Source organism: Cydia fagiglandana, chromosome Z (genome assembly GCF_963556715.1).
Source record: "Cydia fagiglandana chromosome Z, ilCydFagi1.1, whole genome shotgun sequence".
In the NCBI taxonomy this organism is placed as follows: domain Eukaryota; kingdom Metazoa; phylum Arthropoda; class Insecta; order Lepidoptera; family Tortricidae; genus Cydia; species Cydia fagiglandana.
This window is the reverse complement of record NC_085959.1, coordinates 5,158,275-5,186,242: the sequence shown is the minus strand read 5'-3', so window position 1 is coordinate 5,186,242 and position 27,968 is coordinate 5,158,275. Positions and strand designations below refer to the sequence as shown.

At 40.9% G+C, this 27,968-nt stretch overlaps 2 protein-coding genes across 8 annotated transcripts in view; one reads left to right on the top strand and one right to left on the bottom strand.

Moving 5' to 3' along the window:
* The window catches only part of LOC134678729 (serine/threonine-protein kinase PRP4 homolog), a 30,137-nt gene extending 26,206 nt beyond the window's left edge, over positions 1 to 3,931 (bottom strand). The window contains exon 1 of one of the 3 annotated variants that reach the window (XM_063537398.1): positions 3,778 to 3,931. The gene's annotated coding sequence lies outside the window, so the exon portion shown is untranslated. The remainder of the gene's footprint in view (positions 1 to 3,777) is intronic. The other 2 variants (XM_063537400.1, XM_063537401.1) reach the window with 2 other exon arrangements.
* An 846-nt stretch (positions 3,932 to 4,777) lies between these two features.
* Positions 4,778 to 27,968, top strand: part of LOC134678734 (longitudinals lacking protein, isoforms H/M/V-like) — a 55,179-nt gene continuing 31,988 nt past the window's right edge. For 2 of the 5 annotated variants that reach the window (XM_063537414.1, XM_063537409.1), the window contains exons 1-7: positions 4,778 to 4,924; positions 9,222 to 9,261; positions 10,746 to 11,318; positions 11,934 to 12,065; positions 12,889 to 13,064; positions 18,425 to 18,560; positions 27,564 to 27,630. In XM_063537414.1, the coding sequence (XP_063393484.1) occupies positions 10,755 to 11,318; positions 11,934 to 12,065; positions 12,889 to 13,064; positions 18,425 to 18,560; positions 27,564 to 27,630 (1,075 nt within the window). In that variant the 5' untranslated portion in view covers positions 4,778 to 4,924; positions 9,222 to 9,261; positions 10,746 to 10,754. The remainder of the gene's footprint in view (positions 4,925 to 9,221; positions 9,262 to 10,745; positions 11,319 to 11,933; positions 12,066 to 12,888; positions 13,065 to 18,424; positions 18,561 to 27,563; positions 27,631 to 27,968) is intronic. The other 3 variants (XM_063537412.1, XM_063537411.1, XM_063537410.1) reach the window with 3 other exon arrangements.

Genomic DNA, 27,968 nt, shown 5'->3' with positions numbered 1-27,968 from the left:
CCCATAAGGCACAGTAGGCCCGGGCCTAGGGCGGCGAGATATTAGGGGCGGCAAATTGTGACAAAAATTCGCTGATGTTAACAAAAATAGCTCACAATTAGGCCAGGCAACGAATTCTCAAAAAAAAAGTACCTATAGAGGGAAATGCTTGAAACACAATTTTTGATTTTGTACCTACCTAACTTTATTTGGACTATCTAGGAGGTGAACATATTAAAAGTGCTACGGCCGGGGGGCCGTAGCCCTTGAGCCGGGGGAAGAGAGAGGTTTGAAGTCACATTTTTCAGTTTTTCGCTTATATCTAGGAAACTATGCGTTCTAACGACATGATCATCATACAAAATGAAAGTTGGTTAAATTTGCTACAAGCTACAATTTTTACGATATCTGGAGGGCCATCCAAACTTGTGCGCGAATCGCGGCGCGAAGCCGCGAACGTGAGTGTGGCGTCGATTTCGTATATTGTTGACACCTTCGCGCCTTGTTCCCCGTTTATAGGGTTCCATACCTCAAAAGGAAAAAACGGAACGCTTATACTCGTGCGTCTGGCTGTCCGTCTGTCACAGCCTATTTTCCCCGAAACTGCTGGACCAATTAAGTTGAAATTTGGCACACATATGTAAGTTTGTGACCCAAAGATGGACGTGTAACGTAAATAAATGAATTTTAAATATGGAGGCCATTTTTGGGGGTAAGTGAGAAAATTTAAAAATAAAGATTTTCTAACTATATCGTGTTACATATAAAATCAAAGAGCTCATTGTAAGAATCAAATTTTTTTTTTTATAGTCTCTTTAATACGGTTAGTATTAAAGAGACGCAGATCATGTCGCAAGGACTTAGATATACGTCTATTGAGTTGCCTATATGACTTCGCGTCATCGGGAGACTGCAACTGTAGCGAGCGTCGTTCAGCCATGAGGTTTAAGGTTTGCTCGGTCAATTTCTGAGGTCTATCTTTACGGCGGGGTCTAAAAAACTTAGACCCTACTGTGTGGACAGTTTCCACTAGCCCGTCGTTGATTTCGTCCACTGAAGCCAAGTTCTCTAGGCAAGCAAAGCGGTTAGAGAGCTCGAGTTGAAAGCTTTCAGGGTTTTGAACATGGGCTCGAGTAAGTCGGAGCGTAGACTTCATCAGGCTGGACCTTTCAAGTTTAATATTGATATTCAGTGAGCCTCTTACGATTCGGTGATCACTACCGGTCTTTACCCTGTTGATCACAGAGACATCGCTGAATATCCGTTTCTTGTCGGTCATGATGAAGTCTATCTCGTTTCTCGTGGAACCGTCAGGACTCATCCAGGTCCATTTCCTGTGAGGCAGCTTCTGGAAGAAAGAGTTCATCACGAAGAGTTCCTCTCTCTCCAGAAAGTCGGCCAGCCTCTGACCCCTAGGGTTCCGTTGCCCATACCCAAATTGCCCCACTCTCAACTCATCACCGCTTCTCTTGCCCAACTTTGCGTTGAAGTCCCCCATAACAACAGTAAAGTAGGTTTTAGAAATATGTATGGCCCTACTTACGTCCTCATACATAGCCTCTATTTCATCATCGGAGTGTGACGAGGTCGGTGCGTATACCTGAATGACCTTGAGCGAATATCTTTTGGATATTCTGAGTATTAGGTATACGACCCTGCTCGACACACTGTCGATGGTTATTATGTTGTTTATGAGGGACTTGTGAACGAGAAACCCGACACCACCTTGGGACTGTTGGTCGCCCTCCCGGTGGTAGAGCAAGTTACCAGACTTCAGGGTTGTCGTGTCCTCCCCCTCTCTACGGACTTCGCATAACCCTACAATATCCCAGTGTAACCTGCTCAGTTCCTCTTCCAGCTCGCAGATCTTTTCGTCAGTCCTCATAGTGCGTATGTTGTGTGTTACCAGGGCCAGTCGTCGTCGGGGTGGGTAGCCGGATCTTTGCCGGAGATTCTTAGCACCCCTGACCCCGCTAATGCCCTGACCGCTACCATAGCCAGAGCACCGGGGGTCGCCGGAACCTCGGGGCCGTGGTTTGATTGTGCTCTGCATGATGGGGGGTGAATGCCATAATCGCCACGCTTGGCAGGCGGGTTGGCGATCGCAGTCGAGTACACCGAATTTGAGGGACGCTGCTGCCCGTCCACCGGTGGTCTTGGACGTAGTTTCAGGACATATCCGGGTCCTGGACGTAGTTTAAGGACATACCCGGGTGTCTGACTATGGGGCTTTAAATCTAGGGCTCGATTCTACTCGCTAAACTGAGCTACTTTTTTTATAGCACCAATCCCGAAATCACGAAATTTTTTTTTAGTTTTTCATACATTTTGGTTGATCAGATGTCGACGTTTTCTATGGAAAAGCCAAAAATTTTCCCACGATTTTAGGGTTGGTCCCATAGTAAAAGTAGCTCAGTTTAGCGAGTAAAATCAAGCCCTGGATTTAAAGCCCCATGGTCAGACACACCATGTACCGGGTGTGGCCTGTAACACGAGCAAATAATTAAAACATCGATTGTACTCCTCAAACGGTGACACTTTTGTTCAACAACTTTTAAACATTATGAAGTATTTAGACTTCCTATTTTTCATACAATATAAATATTATCTTCAATGGACGCCATCGCCATGCCATATCATTTGTGATTGACGTTGCTTGTCATGCCTTAAACATAACAAAATTCGCAATACATTGCGTCTTAGAATAAACTTTAAAGAGTATTAAAAATCAAACCACAAGTTATTTTTAAAAGTTGCTGAACAAATGTTGGTCAGTATGAGGAGTACAGCCTACAGTTAAATTTTTTGCTCATATTACAGGCCACACCCGGTATATCTTTTCGTTGCCTGATCTAAATGTAGTCAATATGATGGGTGCTGATGCTGAGAAAGGGGCGGCTACAAGGCTTGGGGCCTAGGGCGGCAAAGACTGCAAATCCGCCACTGATAGTGTTGCAATAGCCTGGTCCTGGCCGTTTGTGCGCGAGGAAATTGCCTCCCGCTTATGTTCATTCTGTGTTGACCAGGCTGTAATTTAAATTTGTGTATTGTTTAGTATAAGAGAAAATCTTCAATTCCTGCGGCATTTACACATAATATATGTATTTTTTTTGTAATATAGGAGGCAAATAAGCAGACATATCGCCTGCGGCCCATAGACTTCGTTTTTTAAGCATTAGAAATTAGGTAAACAATCTTGATGTGTCTTTTAATTAAAAAACACGTTTTAAAAATAAGTTACGGCAAATATGTAACAATTATGAATCTAATACGATCATTTATTATCTTCTGCTTTCATAAGTAATAGTTATTGATTTTTAAAAAGCGTTTTTCAATTAAAAGACATGCCAAGATCGCTTACCTTCTTTCAAGTTCTTTCTATGCTAAAAAAACGAACTATAGACACCTGCAACACTACATAACCAAAAAGTGTGGTGTAACCTCTTTTAGTTTGTTTTTATATTTCGACTTGGGTCATATTCTAAAGATCTTAAGGATAATCACCCATTTATAGTTACTGAGTATCCTTAGTAACCAAGCTAAATTAATATTGAATAAGTTATCTTCGTGAGTTATTGGTAACCTCTTCATAAATAAAAGATCTAAACACGTATTTTAGCCATAAGTAAAGCTATTTTGAGAATTGGATCTTAAAGCTATCAATTTTGTAGTAATGATAGAATAAGAGTACTAAAATTGTTGTTTAGTCCATAGCCTGGTGTGTACAACAGTTTCTTATATGCCGCTTGCTTGCTCTAAATAAGTTATAACTTATAGGCATTAGAGGCAAGTACTTACGGAAATTTACGCCGGAACTTGTGGATTAACTTACTTGACACTATTTACAGCTATATACGAACACTTTTTATGTGGAAAATTACAAAATATAAACGTGACATTACCGTGAAATTTCACAGGAACATTTTGATGGACGGGATAGTAGTGTTGCCAGTACTATTGATAATAATATAATGACCTAAGCAGTAAAAAAAGTATAAAAAAATCAAGTTTCTAAAGTTTTTTAAAGTATTAGTAGTTTTTTAAGTAGTATTTATTTTTAATTAGCCCCGCGTTTAAACAGTTAAATAGATTACAGGGACAAAGATATTTGTCAGACTTTCCAATGTTATCACCTAATCATCGTAAACATTTTATATGGAATTCGAAAACAATTTAGATCTTGCATCTCTTTTTTATATACTAAAATAAAAGTGATGCAGAGCCCAAGCAAGGCAACATAATATCTATTACTAGCTTTGGCCCACAACTTCGTCTGCTTGGAATTAGTGACAGCAGCTAAAGTAGGTATAGCGCCTGGATAATGTTAATAGCAATCATTTCAGCAATATGTATGTCTGTCAAGGCTTTTCCTGCTGAAACACCTTGACGGACAAGATTATGTAAGCACGGTCACCATCGGTTACCCTCTTACTATGAAACCAATTCCAGTCTGTAAGTATGAACCCTCATTTCAGGAATATAAGTCTACCAAGGCTTTTCCTGCCGAAACACCTTGACAGACGAGTTTCGGCTCGTGTACAATCATTATATTTTGTACATGATAAAAAAAGATTTATAGTTTTCATTATTATGCATAAAATTACTTTCAGAAATATAGATGCACTAGGTTTTCAAATGAATGCAAACCAAACTATACCCAGGTGCAGGTTGTTCGTGGACTTCGTGGTTCGTTTATATTATTTTTTACAAAAGTTCTTTGCATTCACAGAAAACCGGGTTATTTATATAGTTTATATAGTTGTGTTTGCATTCAACCTATTCCCTGTCCTCCGTCCTCAAGCATATTTTTTTACATGGGCAACACATATCGGCGTGGGTTTTGGTTGAACGATTGTTGGCGTGGGTTGATTCATAACAATTTACGTATATTTTTAACGAAAACTGGACGAAAAACTGAAAAGACGATTAAATTATTATATTATGGGTGAGTAATCTTTAAAACTGTTGCGGCGACACGCCACGCTGTTATTGCATTGTTATTGATTGATGTCATCTTGGCCGGGCTCGCGTTCGGTCGTTTTTTTTGTTAATTATTCGTTATTAAGATTATTCAGTGATGTGTTGTGTTGAGGTGTGTTTTTGAGCTAAGTTAACATTCGAATGTGAAGTGTAGTTTAATTCCTGGCTTTGAAGCACCGGCGCAGTCCGTGGGGGGTATGATGGAAGTAAGACATTAACTAAATATCAATTTACTTCAATGCTATTCCTACGCAATATATTATTATAGTGGTTAGTGTCCTCACGAGTATGGTAATATCTTGCGTCTTAGCCCTTTAAATTGCTGCGTACCTATTTCAAACAAATGATGTCACATTAAGTAGAAATGCATTCTGTTTACTTTTTGCACAAAGAACTGCGTGGTTTTGGTAAACGTCGGGAGCTAACAACTTATACCTATGTAAAAAAAAAGTTCTGTGTATACTGTAACTTATACTACCTACCTTTAACTACTATTTAATCTACCTCCAGAGCAGAGTGAAGAACATAACTTCGACAAAAAGTACCATATACAATGACTTAAACATCTAGTAATGAGTTTTCCTAAATACCTAACCTTGCTGTTCACAGACTTAATTAAAATAATACCTTTACATTATATGAACTTTTCTTTTAATGGTATGTATTTCTTATATTGATTTTCATGGTGGATCTCAAATATGTTTGTGATGATGTGTTCCACTGTAATGTTGAAACTGAGCTGATTTTAACCTTTAATATGTGTTGGTGGTAAAAAAAAAAAAACGTGAGTTCGCGTTGAATAGAGTAAAAAATATTATTCTTGTAAAAATACAAATAAATGACTAAAAAGTTGGTCAGAACAAGAGGTTAATAAGTAAAGTGTCAAACTATGTGCTGTTGTAGCCCCACTGAATGAGTATATATAAAAAAAAAATGTAACAAAATATAGGGTCTTTGCGTCAGTTCTCAGTCAAGTGCCTGTTTCCATCCACTTGACATAGTTGCCACAAAGATCAGGTTGTTATGATGGGCTATAGGAAGAAATATGGGGAAGTGCTCAAGTTTTATAAGCATATAATTTTTTTTTTTATAGTTATTCATGCATAAATATGCTGTGTAACCAACATTTGGTGAAGTGGAAGTGCTGATGAAGACCTGAAAATTATAGTATCATCTTTTGTGAAGTAGGTATTTTTAAAATAATAGTTGTTTCTATAAAATGTACCTTTCCTGGTCTAGACTAAACAAGGAATAGGTTCATGACTCTAATAGCTTGATATTTAGTTTAGCCTGGTTGAGGCCTAGGCTCCTTTCTGGGTATTGCAGGGGTGCCCAAGTGGATCTTTAATGAAGACTTGTTATTTTAACTTGTGTACAAATATTTATTTTATAAATTAGGATTAGATTACAGTACAATACAACTTTACTGTTTTTTTTAACTGTTTATCATAAATAAAATTTAAAATATTTATGGACTAACTTAACCTAATCTACACTATAATAGATTATTAGCTAAGTGAGAGGTTTTCTTATAGTTACATCATTGACATTATTATTACTATATTTTAATCTAATTTATATAATGTGTATTTATCTTAAATTTGCTTTTGACTAACTTCATCAGTTCAAGTAGTATTTCTTTTTGTTCAATGTATTTTGAAAGATTGCCGCTGGCTGCTGTTGGCGGACGTTATATACACATCCGTTCGTTGCCGATCTTCGAATTTAGGAATCAATCGGCCGTCCGTGACATCACAGCCTAAATTACATCAGCCACAATTCCTATAGTGTGTAATCTAAATCTGTGGGTCGCGACCCCAAAACCTCTGACTGCAATACATAAGCGAAATATTTTGTACATGCTATGGGTGTCACATCATGAAAAACTTAAAAAAAACATTGGTCTAATGACAGCACCCAACATGAGCAAACAACTCAAAGATTACTTTGCCTCACATGTGGATATTCAACTTTATTTAATCAGTTTTTCAAGTACAAAGATAGCTTTTCCGAGCTGGTGTGGTGAAAAATAAGTTAAATGTCTACTCAGTCCGACTTCTCTAAAATTAGAACTGATACATATCAAATAAGACAACTTTGTGTATGAGAGAGCCACATTGTGTCTGTTGTTCAGTATATGTATATTATCCGAGACCGCGTTTTACGCAATGGTAACGCGGTTGTTTAATGCGATAAACGCATGCGTTAACGGAATGCATGAGAAATGACAGTGCACTTACTGATCAATTATATTAAAACTAAAGATTTCAAATAAAATCATCTCACTTCCTCGGAACTCGTGTTTGAACTGTACATTGACATCAGTTATATCGGAGCGGCCGAGGTGCTCAAAAATATCTAAACACGAACTCTTAACGCCTGGATAATAGAAATAGAGGCGTGTTCAGATATTTGTGAGCACCTTGGCCGCTCCGATATATCTGATGGCGACTGCATAGTGCACCAGCAAAAATATACCTTAGTTGTAGAGTCATTAAGAGCTAGTCTTATATTTTGACGAATCGTTACGTAAGATGTTATTGTAAATTATTACGGACTGCGTATTCATTACATTTCCTTTATATTTGAGACTTAGAGGATATAACCAACGGAGACGCCATGTCTATAATTTTCGGTACAAAATAGTCTGCCGTTTTTTGCGGGGGAGGGGCACATCAAATGTAGTTATACGTAACGTAAACATAGCCATGTCAGATAAACGTCAGTCCATACATGTGGTTGACCATTGGCCGCCTATTTTCGACAGAGGGGAACGCCTGTTAATGACCACTCCGTTTGGTTATATTCTCTAAGATTTGAGAGGATTAATGACTAAAAATAAATAAATTATTTTTTGCATTTCCGCTATTTTAACAGCCATGCGATTTTTTATATAATTTATTGCTGAGTGTCGCGCCGGGTGGCGTCGCGTCATGTTTTACTGTAATTTTGTCCTTATTCACCCCAGCCATCCCTATTCACCCCGGTTGACGGTATATTATTAACCCTTCGAAAGCCACGCATGTAACAAACGCGCATTTTTTTTTATAGCCTTATTTCAGAAAAGGTACTCCTTTATACTATATATCTACAGTTTTCCTTATTCTACATTCTACGGTAAAGGTGAATTTACATTACGAAATTAGTGTCATGAAATTGGTTTCGTGACATTAGTTTTACCAACAGTTTCACGTGTAATTTAGTACTTTCATAATGCATGCATTAATTTCACGAATGCAAATCAGTTTCGTGCTCTGCGCGATTTTTTGATGAAATTAGTGTCATGCAACTAATTTCGTAGTGTAAATGCGACGTGAAAACTTAGTGTCGCGAAAGTGTCTGCGCTTTGCTGACGTGTAGCTTCGATGCTGATGGGGCCATGGTCACTGCGATACTGTGAATTTCACGACACTAGTTATTTCACAAAATTACTTCCGCATATATCGAAACTACTTTAACTATTTCAACATGCATGACACTAATTTCGTAATGTAAATCCCGCTTAACCGCTTCTGTGTGCCTTTGGGCAAAGGTCTCCCCCAATCTTCTCCACCCTTCCCTATTATGAGCTAATCTGGTCCATGTTTTTGTTTCTGTCCTTCCAGCCATGTCTTGGAATTCATCAGACCCTCTTTTGAACTGTCTGCCTCTGTTCCTTTCGTGCCCTCTAGGGTGCCAGAGTGTTACAGTTTTGGTCCAGTTTTCTTCTCCTCTAATAGTATGTCCAGCCCACTTCCATTTCAGTTGTTTTGTTTTGTTGTTTACATACAAAACAACCGCGCATCAATCCTAATGTCAAAGAACCTTAATAACCTAAATTATTCCAGATTCAAGGTTTATATTTGCCAGCTTGTACCAATAATGTTGGCGTGCGCTTGATGTTTTCTAATTTGAGCAGTAGCGGACTGCGAATTTAATTTATTTTGTGAAATATTGAAGTTTATAAATTATAATATTTGAAGATTACTAACGACCCGCCCCGGGCTTCGCATGGGTCACAAAAGACCTTAACAAATTATACACGTAAACCTTCCTCAAGAATCACTCTATTGATAGGGGACTATTCATAAATTACGTCATTTCAAATAAGGGGGGGGGGGAGTCTGGTCATCGGATGACGTTAGCATGAAGTAGGAGGAAATGGGGTCATTTGAAGCATGATTTTTGGATGATTATGGGGGGGGGGGGGGTCAAAAATCGATGACGTAATTTATGGACAGCCCCTAGGTGTAATTTACTCACAACGTATTATTTGGTTTCAGTAAGGAGTTGGAGTCCTTCAAAGCACACTGAATAACACAGGTAAAGGTCTTCAATACTGCGATATAGTAATTTATTGGTAAAAGAAACATACATTTACACGTCATTTCGTTATTTAATTACTATTCACATTTTACTTGTTATTAGACTTATTAGGTATGTGTATAAAATTTATAATATAACATAAGGTCGGGTAACAAGCAAAAGTCACTAAGTACTATCAAAAAATTAAAGTAACAATGCACTTTATTACACTTGTAACACGGTTTATTGTCCAATAATTTCAATGGTGTTAGTTAGTGACTTTTGCTTGTCACCCGACGATATTAGGTACGGTGCTGGGTCAATGATCTTACCGTATACTAATTAATTCATCGATGCTGTAATAAGTTACTTTTTAAATATTACGTACACAAATAAATTTTAAACATGGGGGCCACTATTGGGGGGTAAATGAGAAATTTAAAAAATAATATTTTTTAAACTATATCTGGTTACATATCAAATGAAAGAGCTCATTTTGAGAATCTCAAATATATATTTTTTATAATTTTAGATTAATTCGTTTAGAAGTTATTCAAGAAAATAGGCAAACAATGACCATTCCCCCCTTTATCTCTGAAACTACTGGGTCTAAGATTTTGAAAAAAATACACAATATAGTTCTTTACCTATATATGATAGGAAAACCTATTAGAAATGTGCCGTCAAGCGTGAGTTGGACTTAAATACTAAGTTTTTGATAAGATAATATTTCTTTATTGTCAAAGCTGTGATGGTATATGGTCTTATAAATAATACAGAAGTCCATCATCTTGCCCATTTCGGGCGTACAATTATAAACTATCTTAATGCATGCAAAAAAACAATAACATAACATCTATTAATTGACTATGTACATAAAATATTAATTTAAATTATATAAACTTTTTATTAACAGCCATTTCTTTAGTTTGTTTTTAAATCTGATCCCCTCTTTGATCCGACCTCTACGGGTATTATAAATATATATTTCAATTAAAAAATACATTGTTAAAAATTGTATAATGTACGGAACCCTTGAAACGCGAGTCCGACTCGTACTTGGCCGGTTTTTTTATTATTATTTCTTTCTTTCCTCCTAAGATTTACTCGTACTACTATTTACTTCAATGTACTTTAACACATTTACTGCCCCCAACTCACATGTGCGTACTATGTCATACAAGTTTGTTCCTAGGCCACGCCCCCTGGCAGTGAATGCGTTATTAAAACCATATCAGTCGGAACTGTGTTGATTTTCTTATGCTTATTTCGATTTTAAAATAAAAGAAATTTATCCAAATTTTATACACTATTTATTTCAAATTCAACAACCAATTTTTCTTGTACAAACAGCAACACTCCTAACTGTACATCGGTGGATCTTATTACAAAAAGCATAAGGTCCACCGATGTACAATTAACAGTGAGCGATGGTACAACATAGCCTTAGTAAGATTTCAAAACTCCAAACAACCAATGATAAACTAGTACCTCCCGTTCAGGCCGCCGCGATGTCGCAGCAATACAGCCTCAGGTGGAACAACCACCAGCCGAACTTCATATCCATGTTCACGACGCTGCTGAACACACAGACCCTGGTGGACGTGACCCTCGCGGCGGAGGGCAAGCATCTGCAGGCGCACAAGATCGTGCTCTCAGCGTGCAGCACTTACTTCCAGGTATGCAGGTTCATATCCATGTCCACGACGATGCTGAACACCCAGACCCTGGTGGACGTGACCCTCGCGGCGCAGGGCAAGCATCTGCAGGCGCACAAGATCGTGCTCTCAGCGTGCAGCACTTACTTCCAGGTATGCAGGTTCATATCCATGTCCACGACGCTGCTGAACACCCAGACCCTGGTGGACGTGACCCTCGCGGCGGAGGGCAAGCATCTGCAGGCGCACAAGATCGTGCTCTCAGCGTGCAGCACTTACTTCCAGGTATGCAGGTTCATATCCATGTCCACGACGCTGCTGAACACCCAGACCCTGGTGGACGTGCCCCTCGCGGCGGAGGGCAAGCATCTGCAGGCGCACAAGATCGTGCTCTCAGCGTGCAGCACTTACTTCCAGGTATGCAAGTTCATATCCATGTCCACGACGCTGCTGAACACCCAGACCCTGGTGGACGTGACCCTCGCGGCGGAGGGCAAGCATCTGCAGGCGCATAGGTCTATATTATGCCCTTGCCGGGATTCGAACCCGGGATCTCCTGCTTTGACATTATACGTAAATATCATGTTTAAGTGCTGCAAGTCATGAAATTTTGTACAATATTAAGCAAGTCTATTAATAGTTTTAAGCGAATTTTGGAACATTTATTTGAGAGAGCTCGTCTTTAATAGGAATCGCCGCCCTTGTCTTACTAAACGCCCTCGCCATTTATGAGGCTAAATCTAACTTACGTTTGACATCAAAATGATATCCGAATGATGTCATTTAGTTATTATTCGCGCGTACATCGTACTTGTACTTGTCCGTACATGCACTGTCGCGTGCGAGTCGTACGGACGAATTATAACAACAAGACATTATTTAGATATCATCATGATGTCAAAATGTAAATTTGAATTGGCCTCTATGTACACTCATCCTGCAGTTCTCTAATCTCTTTTTCCTGGCCTTTGAAGTCATATACTATTTGTTTATAAAACAAAAAGTATACGTAAATATTTATTGTTTTTTCAGGCGCTATTCGTTGATAACCCATCCCAGCACCCCATCGTGATCCTCAAAGATGTGAGCTTCGCAGACCTGCGAACCATGGTGGATTTCATGTACTGCGGGGAGGTCAATGTTACCGAGGAGCAGTTGCCACAGGTTAGCGATTTCCTTGTGGCATCCTTATAAGTTATAGGTTTTCGCGGGCTTGGTTTCCGCAACTCGACGTCATATTATTGCGCCTATTTTGCGTGATTGTTGCATCCTTAAGGGTGCTTCTAGCAACCTAATCTCGTTTTTAGGAAAGCAAAAACCACCTGACTTTCAAAACTAGAGCGGAAGCTAGGCCTTGTTGGATTAGTCGGTTCTCTCACGATGTATTCCTATAACAACAAAAAATATTACAAGGAACTCATTGGTACCTAACTACCTACTAAGCTTCGCGTTTGATTTGAAGTTTAGGCATTTTGGGAATGTGGTATTTTGAGAAAATTAGGGATTCTGGGATTTAGGCATTTGTTCGTGCTCTATTTGAGATCAAGGTGCTTTGGTAAATTGGTAAAACGAAATTAAGGAGCACTTAAAGTCCAAGCACTTCTATTAGAGTAACCACAGAATAAATGAAAGTACTAGGTACAGAAGACTCACTCTCTAACAAAACGCGTCTGTCACGATCAGCACAGATATGGCCGCTAGGTGGCGACAGCGCCACGCGCGGCTTATGGCAAACCCCAAAATTGGGGTCGAACGGATGTACGTCACCTGCAATAATATGTTACTCTTCGAAGGCCGCAAAAATATGTGGCATGCTCTTATGGCTCTAAAAATAAGATCGTGTCAGATATTTTTGCGGCCTTCGTTGTTGAACATATTATTGCAGGTGACTGTACTTTTAGCTACCTGTAGCAAAGCGACGAAATCGCGGAGTGACCCACGCCTGGCGTAACATTGTCCCCTAACTTTAGATTTATTTTCCCCACAGGTGTTAGACACAGCCAAGCACCTGAAGATCAAAGGCCTCACCGAGATGCCCGAGACGACCTCCCTCACCCGCTCACAAGGCAACGAGATGCAGTCGCAGCCGGACTCGCTGGACTCGAACCGGCACTCGGCCTCGCCCGCCACATCGCCCAACACCAAACGGAAAAGGTACGGAATGTGAGTCACTCACCATTTACATATGTAGCGTTAGACGCAGTTGCAGGAATCGACACGCTCGCCCACCAAACGGAAAAACCGGGCAAGTGCGAGTCGCACTCGGACCATAAAGCAAAAAAAACCGGAAAAAAATGCAAAAAGAAAACGGTCACCCATCCAAGTACTGACCACGCCCGACGTTGCTTAACTTTGGTCAAAAATCACGTTTGCTGTATGGGAGCCCCACTTAAATCTTTATTTTATTCCGTTTTTAGTATTTGTTGTTATAGCGGCAACAGAAATACATCATCTGTGAAAATTTCAACTGTCTAGCTATCACGGTGCGTGAGATACAGCCTGGTGACAGACAGACGGACGGACGGACAGCGAAGTTTTAGTAATAGGGTCCCGTTTTACCCTTTGGGTACGGAACCCTAAAAATGGACCCTACCCAAAGGGTAAAACGGGACCCTATTACTAAGACTTAGCTGTCCGTCCGTCCGACAGAGAAAGAGACTTCCGCTTGTAAATTGTAACTTGTAGCTTTATAAAATAGGCCACAGCTTGTCAGTTGTTCGGAAATGTCACCTTATGCGTTTAACTGACAGGCTGATATCGTCCGGCGAACTGGTAATCTGTGGGCCCCTTTATTGGGCCCGTGCTCGACGGCAGCGCCGCCTAGCGTTCGCAACGCGGTCGGCCCCGGTCAAGTAACGAGCGCAACAACATAAAGATTATTCCTTGAAGATATTCACTATATACACTCTCGCTCTCTACCTAATCTAATACACTCTCACTACTTTCTACTAATCTTTTCGTTTTTACAAGCTTTTATTTCGTTTCACCTGACCGTTGTCTGTCTGTCTGTCTGTGTGTAATCAAATCTTGCAAGTTAAATTTGATCCACTTCCCGGTTTCCGATTGAGCTGAAATTTTGAATACATACGTAAGTCGGGTGACAAATTGACAATGCAATATCATGGTGTCATCGAGGTGATCTGATGATGGAGACCGGAGGTGGTCATAGGAACTCTGTGATAAAACAACGAAATCTAATTGTGTTTGGGGTTTCTAGAATTGTCTCGATGAGTATTAGTTGCCAGTGGAAAAAAAAGTACAGTCGGCGATAAAAGCTTGTACCAAAAATGAAATTTTTGCCAAAAAAAATATTAATGTTAAATAGACTTGGTTTTTGCTTTGCTTAGTAAAAACAGTAAGAATTATCTGTGTATTTTATATTATTTGGTAAATTTTCTTTGTTTTTGTTTCGTTACAAATTCAATGAAAAAATGTATGTTTCATTATGTTTTGACGACTTACTTGGTGATCCTCCTCCTAGGTATACACAAGCATCGTACGCTTGCAATTATAAAAACTTTAACCTTATTCACAGGTTTTAATCAACACATTTTATGTTCTCCCGCTTAATAGGCACAATGTCTGTTGTGACACTTGTGACGGACGACAGACAACTATGTGCTAAAAGTGTACTTTTGACAAACTTTTAACTAACTAATATTACAATAATTTAATGTTGGTACACTGTATTAGCCATACTATTTTATTATAATTCGTAGTTTTGTAACAGAGCCCGGCGGCTGATTCTATTGTCTATTGTTAAGTAAAGCCGCACGTGCTACTTACTTGCAAGATAAAATAAATAAATAAATCATTTATTCAGGTGAAATAAACCCTATTTTACAGACGTTTTTCTTCTGCCAAACTGCAGGGCAGTTTGTTGGCAGAGGGAACTCCCTTAAACATAGATGGGTAGACTTAGCTAATTGCCTAATTAATTGTTAATTTATTAACTTAACTTATTCACAGGGTCATTTCACGTACAGAAAGGGTCATACTTATTCTATTTAACTGTTATTTCTCGAATTGTAGATGCACAGCCGGTTGCAGCGGGAAATTACGGAATAATTATTTATAAGTACTTTTCGGTATCATCGTTACTGGAGAACCCGTGTCCAACTCTAAAGTTATTTTATTTTCATTGACTGCGACAGATTCCTTCATGGGTTCACCTCGAACTGAGCGAATATTGCATAAAATACGCTTACCGGTTACATCCTCATCATCATCAGCACCGCACTCGACGTAGTATTGTCGAGATACTGCTTTTGAACACATTCGTTTTAGATGTCCTTTAACGCCGCAACGTTTACAAACGTGCCGCTTAAAACGACACGAGTCCTGCTGATGGCCCGTGTAGCCGCAAACTCCGCATGCGACGCCGCCGCCGCGCGCGTCGCCGGGGCCGGCGCCCGCGCCGGCCGGGGCTCGCGCGGCCGCGCCGGGCCCGCGCCGGCCGCGCGGGGGCCCGCCGCCGCTCCGCGCCGGCGCCGCCGACATCTTCAGCACCCGCAGAGGAACCCGCGCGGCCTCCGCTCCCGCGCCCGCTGCGCCGCTTCGAGTTTCGACCTCGCCGCGATCCCATTCGCGCGCTCCTCATGCCCTCTGAAATTTCTAATGCTTTTTAGGGTTCCGTACCCAAAGGGTAAAACGGGACCCTATTACTAAGACTTCGCTGTCCGTCCGTCTGTCACCAGGCTGTATCTCACGAACCGTGATAGCTAGACAGTTGAAATTTTCACAGATGATGTATTTCTGTTGCCGCTATAACAACAAATACTAAAAACAGAATAAAATAAACATTTAAATGGGGCTCCCATACAACAAACGTGATTTTTGACCAAAGTTAAGCAACGTCGGGAGGGGTCAGTACTTGGATGGGTGACCGTTTATTTTTTGCTTTTTTTTGTTTTTTTTTTGCATTGTGGTACGAAACCCTTCGTGCGCGAGTCCGACTCGCACTTGCCCGGTTTTTGTAATGTGACGTCCGCCATTTTTGTCGTAAACGGCTTATCCCGCTCGGGCCCGTGCGCCATGCCGAGCACGAACCGATCCCGCAACAGGTCGCCGAATGAATCCGCGCTGACCTCGCAATGCGCGGCCAGGCCACGCACGCGAGCTGCCCACTCCGCCATGGACTCGTTCGCATTTTGAACTGCACTGTGAAACTTGTACCGTTCCGCAAATCCACACTTTTTACTTGTACTTGCAAAATGTTCATCGAACAGTTTTACAACTTCCGCGTAGCTTAACTTCGCGACTATTTTCGGTAAAGCGAGATCACGCGAAAATTTATATGTTGCTTCCGTCAAACAACTTAGCAAAATAGCGCGACGTTTTGCGCCGGATTTGTCTCCAACCTCATCGAGTTCGTTCGCGAGGAACCATTGTTCCAACCTGTCCTTATACACTGACCACTCACGCACTTCATGATTAAAAGTTGTAAGTGTGCCAACTGTTACTTTGGCCATTATTACACGCGTAACTATTAAGTTTTCGTCGTCGCCACTGTTATTTCTCGAATAAGGGAGCCGAAAACGGAGACAAATTAAACACCGGCCGATCACATTGACAAATTATATTCGACTGCTTTCGGCGGGTACGCAGCGCGCCGTCATATCTTAGATTACCCACATAACATTAACCTGAGCGCAGGCTAGTCCAACGCTCAAAAAACCAGTGTAGATGCGCTCTCCGATAACGCGCCTTTGTTACGCATCTCGATGACACATTTTAGACTGGTTCTGTAGTGTTCGACTCGCCGGCACTCGGTAACCAAAGTACGCAGGTTTTTAAGCAGGTGGTTGTGGCACGTGGCACGAACGGTTTTACTTAACAATAGACAATAGGATTAGCTCGGGCACTATTAGAAATCTACGAACTATAATATCCAAGCAAAACTCAGTGTTGACATAGACTAGGTAAAATACATATTTAGCTATTTGTTAAGCCTGGAATAATACTATGTATATCCACTCACATGATTGATAATCACGCTGTTCTTGTTTTCACACTACTTTTGGAAATCTATAAAATTGGTAGTCACTATTTCTGCTAGTGTTTACACAATTAACAACAACACATCTTGCTGTGAAGACCATTTTTATCTAAAACATCGAATGTTTACTGCAAAGACATTTGACAGGCCGGGCCAGTTTTATTTTTCAGCCGTAGTGAGCGCTGTGATCGTTTCGGCTTCCCCTACCACCCGCTTTGCACGGAGCGAATAATACGGTTCATCTATGAGATGTGCGCGCTGGCGATGGCGACATGGCGAGCAAGTTGACTATTCGGTTACCACAAAACGTACGGCGCCGCACACCGCCATCTTCAGCTGTCAACTTGAAATTTTCCTATACTACCCATTATCACAAAAGAGATAGGTACAGAAATCAATCTACATACAAAGCGCGCTCGAGCAACGCACACATAGACACTGCTCACGGACACGATATCTCGGACCAGTTGGGACCAGTGCGAGCGCGAGTGCCATTCGCTTGAGACACGCGTCTGTGAACTTTTTTGTGCAATAATGGAGAAACAAAACAAAAAGTTATTATAACTGTACAGTGGACGATTGTTTAAATTCAACATTAACCGGTGAATTCTCGTTTTTTAAGCTACCAGTGGTTTCAGAGAGAATGCGTATGCGAATTTATTACATTGTACATGAGAATGCGATTTTATTACACTTTAAAATATAATAATCGCACATTTCGCCAATCTCGAAATCATCGCAAGATATTTTCTGTGGCAAATTTGTAATATAACAATGAGATTAAAATTAAAATACCTATTTGAGTTATTAATGTTATTCTTAATTTATATTTCCATTCTTCCCGTTTCATCCTCAACAATAAATCAAACAACTAGATACGAGATACGATACGAGTGCCACTACCACGATAGTTTTTTTGTGCATAAGTCATAGTTCGCAACAATCGCAACCCTAGAGCGACCGCCGAGCGTAGGTATGAAAAGTAAAGTACATACATGTGATTGACTTCTGTACTTATCTGTTTTGTGCCATTATACACAATAGGGTTGTTGACACATGTTGAATTGTATAACTAAATCTAGTGAAATAGATAGAATATGAGCTATTTATGACAATATTCACAATAAATTAACTTAATAAATATATGGGAATAATAAAAAAACAAGGCCTGAAAGCTTCATTTTTTTAAACTTCCAAACGTGAAAAAAAAACAACAATGTACATACACGCAATATTTCACCGACAAAATCGCAATTTCCTTGTTTTCCATACATCGAAACGGCTACTAACGTTACGTGTTGACGTCACGATGTATTGCCATTTTGTTAGAAGCGTTACGTCAGGAAAGTGCGGGTGCCAGACTTTGAGCATCATTTGTGATTTTTGTATTGCTTTAAGAAAATGGGTCAAATATAGATATTTGACCCTCAAAACAAACCTGATCGACTGACACCATTCATAAAAAAATGTCAAATACCCTATTGATCACTCTCTGCGTGCATTAAATCATGTTCCCTTTTGTCAGACGCAGAAAAAGCTCAACCGGTTCCACGTCGCTCAACATGGTCGAGGAGCACCGCGAGGAGCAGCAGGAGCCCGCGCGCGAGTCCGTCACGCTCAGCAGCCTGCCGCGCAGGCGCGAGTATGAAGACACGCATCAGGTAATTGCACTAGACAGTTATGTTTTGCAGTGCAGAAACATTCCATGAAATTGTCTACCGTTTGTCTCGTACAAACGCGAATTTTCTGAAGATTTGTAGGTATAAGAGTTTCCTTTTCTATGACAAATGGTCAAAAATATGCACAGAAAATTAATCGCCTACTTTAAATGCCGAAAATAAAACCGCAACACATAAATAAAAGGCGTTTTTACGGGCACTGATAATACAGTGAAACCTGGTTAATTGGAACCTGCATAAATGGAAAACCTCAATAATTGCAACCAAAAGTCCGGTCCCGGTCCCTTGAGACCAAAAGGCCTCTATAATTGAAATTTTGGAACCTCTATAATTGCAATTTAGATTTTAGTGCTTTTCGTAATTTTGCCTCTATAATTGACCACATCGCAACTTAAGACCTCTATAATTGACACTGTGCAAAAAAAATCCGCTATTTTTGCTCTTGTTTTTACCTCTATTATTGAAACGAGTCTTGCTTATTACCTCTATAATTGAAATAATGTAGTTGTAGGCAGCAGAAACAATATTTTAATAGCAATGATCATTTTATTTATATCTCCATCCAGAATTTAATTTAGTTATTGGGTATCTATCACACCCTGTAGTAGGTGAAATAGTTTTGATCAATAAAAAACAAAGTATGCTTTCTACATTCTAATAAAACTTTCTTCTACAATTCAAGGGAATTTTTTAAACCCAAATAATAAGAAAATAAAGTGGTAATTAATGTAGTGTAAAAGTGCAAGTATAGACAGAAGCAATATATAGACCAGAAACCCAGAACGTAAGCGTGTAAATCTACTTTAAATGGTTATTTGCACCTCCATAAAAGAAATTTGTCAGAACGCAACCTCTATTAATGAAAACCTCTATAATTGACACAACGATTCTTTGAACCTCGTTAATTGACACGACCTGCTTTAATGAAAAACCTGGTTAATTGACAAAAACTGGCCGGTCCCTTGAGATTGCAATTATCCAGGTTCCACTGTAGTACAAGGTACAGAAGACTCACTCTGTAACAAAACGCGTCTGTTACGATCAGGACAGATATGTTCGGTAGGTGGCGACAACGCCACGCACGGCTTATGGCTAGCAACCAAAATTGGTGTGCAACGGATGTACTTGTAGCTACCTGTTGCAAAGCGACGAAATCGCGGAGTGAGCCACGCCTGGTACGGGACAGCCTGTGGAGTGCTCCTGCAGTCCCCGGTCATGCGAATAAATTGGCAAAAATGCGAATAGGTACCTGATAAAAGCTCAACCGGGTAGTTTCCGCAGTCGATAGACTCGCTGCCGAATACACATGTCTATGACAAACTTGTAAGGATGTATTGTCAGCTATTCTAATCGACCCTCTAAAAAGTATATATTTATATATATATAAATTTATTAAGAAATAAACAGTCATATAAAACAGATAAGTATATAAAGTTACATATTTCTAGTTATAGACTTATAGTTTCCTATTTGTGAACAAAAATGTATATAAAATAAAATTATATTGTTATGGAGATAATGTTTATTTCTAACCTTTTGAACGCCAAACGGCGCATCCATTTGCGGTGCCACTGACGCCACATGGGTAAAATTTAGTTTTGCGAATAAATAATGCCAAACTAAAAGTGGGGTGTTTTTCAGTAGATTTTTATCAAAAAACGATTGACGTCAAATGCCGTCTTTGGCGTCGTTGTCACGATATTGCGTTGACGACAATTGCCGTCTGTGGCATTCAAAAAGTTAATGAGCCGAGGGTTCAAACCCTGGCTCGTACCAAGCAGTTTTTCGGAACTTATGTACGAAATATCATTTGATATTACCAGCCGCTTTTCGGTCAAGAAAAACATCGTGAGGAAAGCGGACTAATTCCAATAAGAGACTAGCTAGCTTAGTGCTTGCACTCTGGCGGCAGAATATTGTAGTAAGGGCCCCCCACACATCTAGCGTCTTTCGAGCGTCGGCGTCTGTCGGCGTCTGGTCAGCGCTATGGAAAATGACGTCGCTGCGCAGTTGCGTCGACGCTGCGTCGAGCAGCGGCCATAGAATTGTAGACGCCGACGCTCGAAAGACGCCTGATGTGGGGGGGGGGGGGGGGGGTAATATTCTTTGAAAAACAAAATGTGCATTTTAATGTTTCTTCTGATCACAAGTGTAGTTCCCGTTCCACCATTGTTTCAAGTCGCCGTGCGCGGTGTAATGTTCGTACTCGTACTCATTTAACACCGCACAGAATTTACAGTAGTCATCCGTCTCGGGGCTCGAGTGTCGGAACTCGAAGCTGTAGTGGTCCTGCCATCTGAAGTATGAGTAGTATTCCTCTGGGTGCTTTATCAGGTAGGCGATGGTCTGGGCTAGATTGGCTGGGCCTAGCTCGCGCGCGTTGAGGTACGACCCGGGTGGAAGAAACCTGAAATGATGGTTACGGTTACAGATGTGCGACATGCAAAGTTTCCTAAAAGTTCGGAAATTTGAAATGGAAAATTTCGATTCCCATACAAAACATGAGTAGTTTACGATATTTTACCATGTGTAAATTTGAAATTTTGGTAGGTTTTGACGGCACATCAACATCAGTAATGCTACTAATGCTGCGTTAGTATTCATATTATACGGTTAAGGGCCACTTGCACCATTCCACTAACCCGGGGTTAACCGGTTAAATCTGGAGTTACCATGGTTACCAGTATAATTTGACACTGGATTAACGGTTTAACGTTTAACGGTGCAAGTGGCGCTAAGGAATATAATTTCAGTACAATTTCGTTCGTAAATTCAAATACCTTGGGTCCGTGCTGCACGAATCGGGTGAAAGCGATCACGACGTCCAAGCCCGAATTAGCGCTGCTTGGGCAAAATGGCGAGAAGTAACCGGTGTCCTCTGCGACCCCAGGATACCGGTGAAGCTAAAGGGCCTTGTGTACAAGAGCATCATCCGACCAGTCCTTCTATATGGTAGCGAGACCTGGCCTGTCCTCGGAAGGCATCTCCAGCAGCTTCACGTCACGGAGATGAAGATGTTGCGATGGATGTGTGGCGTTACGCGACTAGATCGCATACGTAATGAACATAAATCCGTGGCAGCCTCGGAGTCCGTGACGTAGCGGATAAGCTGCAGGAAAGTCGCCTCCGATGGTATGGCCATATACGCCGCAGACCGGTAGACTACGTCGGAAATAGATGCCTGAATCTCACTGTCCAAGGCTCTAGCTCACGCAGCCGCGGTAGGCCTAAGAAGCGTTGGCTGGACGTCGTGAAAGCGGACATGCAAGAGAACAATCTCACACCTGAGGATGCCGAAGACCGGGCAAAGTGGAGAAAACTGAGCAGGAATGCGGACCCTGGCGCTAGGCCGGGAAAACGCTAGGTTGAAGAAGAAGAAGACAGTTTCGTAGTTACCTTGTCACAGTGACAACAGTATGAGGTCTCTAGCGACTTTCATGTTGATTGTCACTGACACGGTACGAAATGGTACTGATTTTTTTTTTACTGTACTATAGGTACTAGAATAACAGACCTGTAATGCGAATTAGGGCAATCCTATAGTATTTTTCAAACTCGAAGGGTAGAATGACAACTGTTAAAAGTTTGCATATATAGCGCCATCATAGTAGACATGTGTAAGTAATGCTCGTAATATCACAAATGAGATATCTCTCGAACACGTAATATGGCATTACGTATCTCTCCGCGAAATCAACCAGTACTTCAAACATCACCCATCACGCGAGCCGCACCGAGCGCGCGAGCGCCAACGACCGGCCGAAGCGCGCGAAATGGATTCAATTCCACATACATTGACTCGCCGATATGAACGGTCAGTTCAAGTCTACGCACGGAGCGCGTAATGTGTAATGTCACTTGTGATAGTGTCATGTTTGTTCGCCATGCCATGCCATCATTGCTTTGTTATCTCGCTCGCACTCGCACTCAGTGCTCGCTCGCTCTCCATTCGGATAGGTCCGCTCGGCCGATCGCCGCGGTTTAAGTTGTCACTCACTAATATTTTTACGAATATGATTTTCTGCAATAGATTTAAAACTCTAATGCGTCCGCGTAGAGCTTAAAATGTTTTTATAATACAACAAGGACACGGTCAAATGGAGTAATTTATTTGCGATTTTGAATTTGACGAAAAGAAAACCGTTTATTATTATTGTTGTGAAATGTTTGATAGTTTGCTTGACTTTCGCGGTTCGCGGCAAACTAAGTAACGAGTTAATACTTGTTAATCCTTTAATTTAATTGTGAATTAGTGCATATCGAGACTGACAGTAGAAATTCGAGTTGTTTATAAAGACTGAGTGAACTAAATTGCAAATATATTTAAATTAAATTGTGAAAGGTCTAAATAACAGTTTCGTTATGGCAATATTCTGATAATGTATTAGTGCTGGTGAGTAATCGCTTTTTTACGGACTATTGGTGACTTTAACTTGATTGACCTATTTAAAAAAATGGCTATAAACGAACCACTTTACGGAGACAGAACCAAAGCGAGCAAAATGTACGCATTGTTATAGAATACTCGCCATATCGGGAAGCTCCATAGGCAATTATCTACCTCCGAAACTTACATACATATTACATAATTACATTATTTTATAATTTATAAGAACTAACAAAAAATCTTTCACATAAAGGTGACAAAACGCAACGCGTAATAAATAGATCGATCGCTGATACGGATCCGAAACGCCTAGAATCACTAGAGTGCTGTAGATGCGCTGTGTAATGTAAGAGATAGCTGTAATGTGGCCGTCTCGCGCGCGCCCGAGCGCTGTTTCACGGTCGGGTCATGTTTCGAGTGATGAGTGATGTGATATCTCAGTGTACCATTACGTGTTCGGAAAAGTGATGTGATATAGCATCACTTTTCGAAGCACTGTTTCGCGCATGTCTACATCATAGCCCCTTTTTCTATGAGATTTGGCTTAAAGGGCTGGCATCCAGGGCGTAACATTCCATTAAAAATATACACTATGTCCAATCACTTTTTACAAAAATAAAAAAATATGGTTGTCTGTAAAGTCGATTTACGGACAATAATTTATTTTGCTTGATAACGTCATAAGAAAACATTACCATTAGACCATTCCATTACGTAACGTTACCATGGAGATCTGTCCACAACGTTACCATGGAGACTTGTCCACAACGTGACAGTTTTTCGTGCTACCACTAGTGCATACGTGCATGCTACTAGTGTTCATCGATTTATAAAACGTTATCACGTCAAAAACAAAAATTTTACACAATTCTAGGGATTGATAGGGCGAGGCGAGGGCAAGCTATGCTGGCGCCATCGGCTGAATACGTCCACCGGCCAACCCCATTTGACGCGACCGAAACGATTTGACACAAGCGGAATCGATTCGGTCGATAAGTTAAAGACAAACTCTATTGCAGTCCGTTTTACGTAATTTAACTCAACATCTCCTTTTTGAATAACGAATAACAAATTCTATACGAATATCAAGTTATTTTTGTTTATAAATTTGTTCGGAAATATCAATGGCAGGAAATGAAAAAAAAAAACCGGGCAAGTGCGAGTCGGACTCGCGCACGAATGGTTCCGCACCACAATGCACCAAAAAAAATAAAAAGCAAAAAAAAAACGGTCACCCATCCATGTATGTACTGACCCCGCCCGACGTTGCTTAACTTTGGTCAAAAATCACGTTTGTTGTATGGGAGCCCCATTTAAATCTTTATTTTATTCTGTTTTTAGTATTTGTTGTTATAGCGGCAACAGAAATACATAATCTGAAAATTTCAACTGTCTAGCTATCACGGTTCGTGAGATACAGCCTGGTGACAGACGGACGGACGGACGGACGGATGGACAGCGAAGTCTTAGTAATAGGGTCCCGTTTTACCCTTTGGGTACGGAACCCTAAAAAGCAAATGTCACCCTACCCTTCGCATTTGAAAAAGACTATATAGGTAGAGTTAGACCAAGAAATACATACACGACAGGCATCGTATCGAGTCTGCTTACCTCGAGTAATCCGCTCCTCCATACACGACAGGCACCGTATCGAGTCTGGTTAGCTCGAGTTATCCGCTCCTCCATACACGACAGGCACCGTATCGAGTCTGCTTACCTCGAGTAATCCGCTCCTCCATACACGACAGGCACCGTATCGAGTCTGGTTAGCTCGAGTTATCCGCTCCTCCATACATGACAGGCACCGTATCGAGTCTGCTTTCCTCGAGTAATCCGCTCCTCCATACACGACAGGCACCGTATCGAGTCTGCTTACCTCGAGTAATCCGCTCCTCCATACACGACAGGCACCGTATCGAGTCTGCTTACCTCGAGTAATCCGCTCCTCCATACACGACAGGCACCGTATCGAGTCTGGTTAGCTCGAGTTATCCGCTCCTCCATACATGACAGGCACCGTATCGAGTCTGCTTACCTCGAGTAATCCGCTCCTCCATACATGACAGGCACCGTATCGAGTCTGGTTACCTCGAGTAATCCGCTCCTCCATACACGACCGGCACCGTATCGAGTCTGGTTACCTCGAGTAATCCGCTCTTCCATACACGACCGGCACCGTATCGAGTCTGGTTACCTCGAGTAATCCGCTCCTCCATACACGACAGGCACCGTATCGAGTCTGCTTACCTCGAGTAATCCGCTCCTCCATACACGACAGGCACCGTATCGAGTCTGCTTACCTCGAGTAATCCGCTCCTCCATACACGACAGGCACCGTATCGAGTCTGGTTAGCTCGAGTTATCCGCTCGTCCATACATGACAGACACCGTATCGAGTCTGCTTACCTCGAGTAATCCGCTCCTCCATACACGACAGGCACCGTATCCAGTCTGCTTACCTCGAGTAATCCGCTCCTCCATACACGACAGGCACCGTATCGAGTCTGCTTACCTCGAGTAATCCGCTCCTACATACACGACAGGCGTCGTATCGAGTCTGCTTACCTCGAGTAATCCGCTCCTACATACACGACAGGCACCGTATCGAGTCTGGTTACCTCGAGTAATCCGCTCCTACATACACGACCGGCACCGTATCGAGTCTGCTTACCTCGAGTAATCCGCCCCTCCATACACGACAGGCACCGTATTATGTTTATAAGCGGTCAACACTTTTTCTGTCACGTAATCTTCGCCAAATGAATTCTCGAAAGCGAAATAAAAGTAGTACTCTTTCTCCAATAAACGCAGACATCTCTCGTTTATAAAAGAGGGGCACTGCAAGGTCCCACATGCGCCATATATATCTACACTCAAACTATAATTCTTTAAATGGTCTCTTACTTCCTCCACAATATATTCTCTATGGCTCTTAGTATGACAGTTTGTCGCGAACCACGCTACCGCTTTCGTCTTATTTCTCAATTTTTTTTTTAATTTTTCCCTAACACCCTCCATATTTTTCAATTTCTCCCAAGTGGCATCTATTTTTGGTGCCACCACATGTCCAGTCTTGTTCTTAACGACAAAATAACCCCAGTTTATGTCCGAGTCCAATCTATAAGTCCATGTCAAGTTGAAAAATCCATTGAAGTGACATAACGGATAATTCTGCGCGGACTCTATATTAGCATATACGTATTTTTGACTCGGAGAACGACTGTTTGGTAAATCATTCATTTTCAACATTGCCGTTAATTGAGGTCCGTTGAATAAAACTACATCGAACAAAGATATATCTCCCAACTCCTGTCTATTTCCAGTCACGTAGCAGTTCGTATATCTGCAGGATTTCTCTCTAAATGTATACGAACCGCGACCTAAGTAGTTAAAAGGCGATGCTCTTGAATCCGTCCATAGAAGTATATATTTTGTATTATAGTTTGTCCCATTATACATTTTTGTTTTTCCCTTTGTTGTTACTTCATAAAAGTCATCTTCCTCTTGATCTATTAAGAGCAGAGCGAGGGTAGTTACAAGAACTATTACCATAAATAAGCCTATACGTTTAATGGCTTTAAGAAAGTACGTTGCTACCGCCATGGCGGTTAAACTCTGACAAGAAAAGTCGACAAATTGCTGTAAAGTTTGCTTGGTAATGTAAGACATTGTGTTTGTAAATATACAGTGTTGGTGTCTTATTGTTCTGAAGTTTTGTACGCATTTCAGGCAAACCTTCCATTTTTCAGGAATCTCTTTGTAGATAGGCAAAAAAAAATAGATATAGCGCGCTCATGACGTGAGATTAATGAGATAGAGATAGAAAGATTAGAAAGTGTAAAAAAACAGAAGTTAAATACCTATCGTTAAATTTAAATATTTAGCAGTGACGCTAGTGTGGACGTTGATGGGCTCTTAAGAATCGATTTTCAAAATCTATGGAGAGTAAAATCAAACTTAGTATTTTCACGGAAACGTACGAACGTGTCTTGCTATTTCAGTCAGTCTCGGCACAAAAAGTACTGACGTTGATTGAAGTAGCATGACAAATACGAACGTTTCCGAGAAAATACGATGGAAAACAATTAAGCACTACATCCGTGCGTAATAACTGTCAAATTGCAGAGTTTTTATCTTTGTAATGCATTTAAATCGTAGGTAAGGAGTTAACTCCAGTCGTGCGTCGGTGCTGACACACACACTCACACACACACACACACGCACGCACGCACACGCACACACACACACACACACGCACGCACACGCGCACACACACACACACACACACACACACACACACACACACACACTTTTATTTTTAGAGTTGCCGCATACATTCGCGTCGGAAGGGTACGATGATAGATGTCAATTCAATACAATTCTGCAACATTTGTCATTATTAGGTTATAAATTGTATGGAGATGACACCTGTCAGCGTAGCCTTCCATTTTGAATAATATGTACTACAATCCTTCTTCGTAAAAGGTCGATATAACAAGACGCAATAAGTATCTTTCGATCTTATCCTAAGACAGCTGATTTATGTCATTAATCACGTCGTTCATTGTCTGTGGTTAATTTTTTTTCGTTTATTTCAGAACACCGATCCCCACATGAACGTGGAACCATTGCCCATGGAGGGGGGCTCCGCCGGTCTACCGCAAGGTAAGCTTTTATAGTATTTCTAATACAACTACTGACTGCCAGCCATCTGCCAGCTAACTACGTACACGTAGGTAAATGTTGTTCGTTTCATAAACCCACACTCGAGTTTTAATGCCTTACGTTATGTACAGAGAGCGCAACTTTGGTGCCGATGACGTCATTATGACGTTAAGTCGCATATAGGATGTTTTTTTAAAACAACGTTGTAACACCTCAATGATTCTTAATAATGATAATATATACCTATATAATTGTTTATTTATAAAAATGCTTGGTAATTTACACAAAAAATAATGTAAACATTAAAAAACGATACGAAACGATCTCCTTCTCATTCA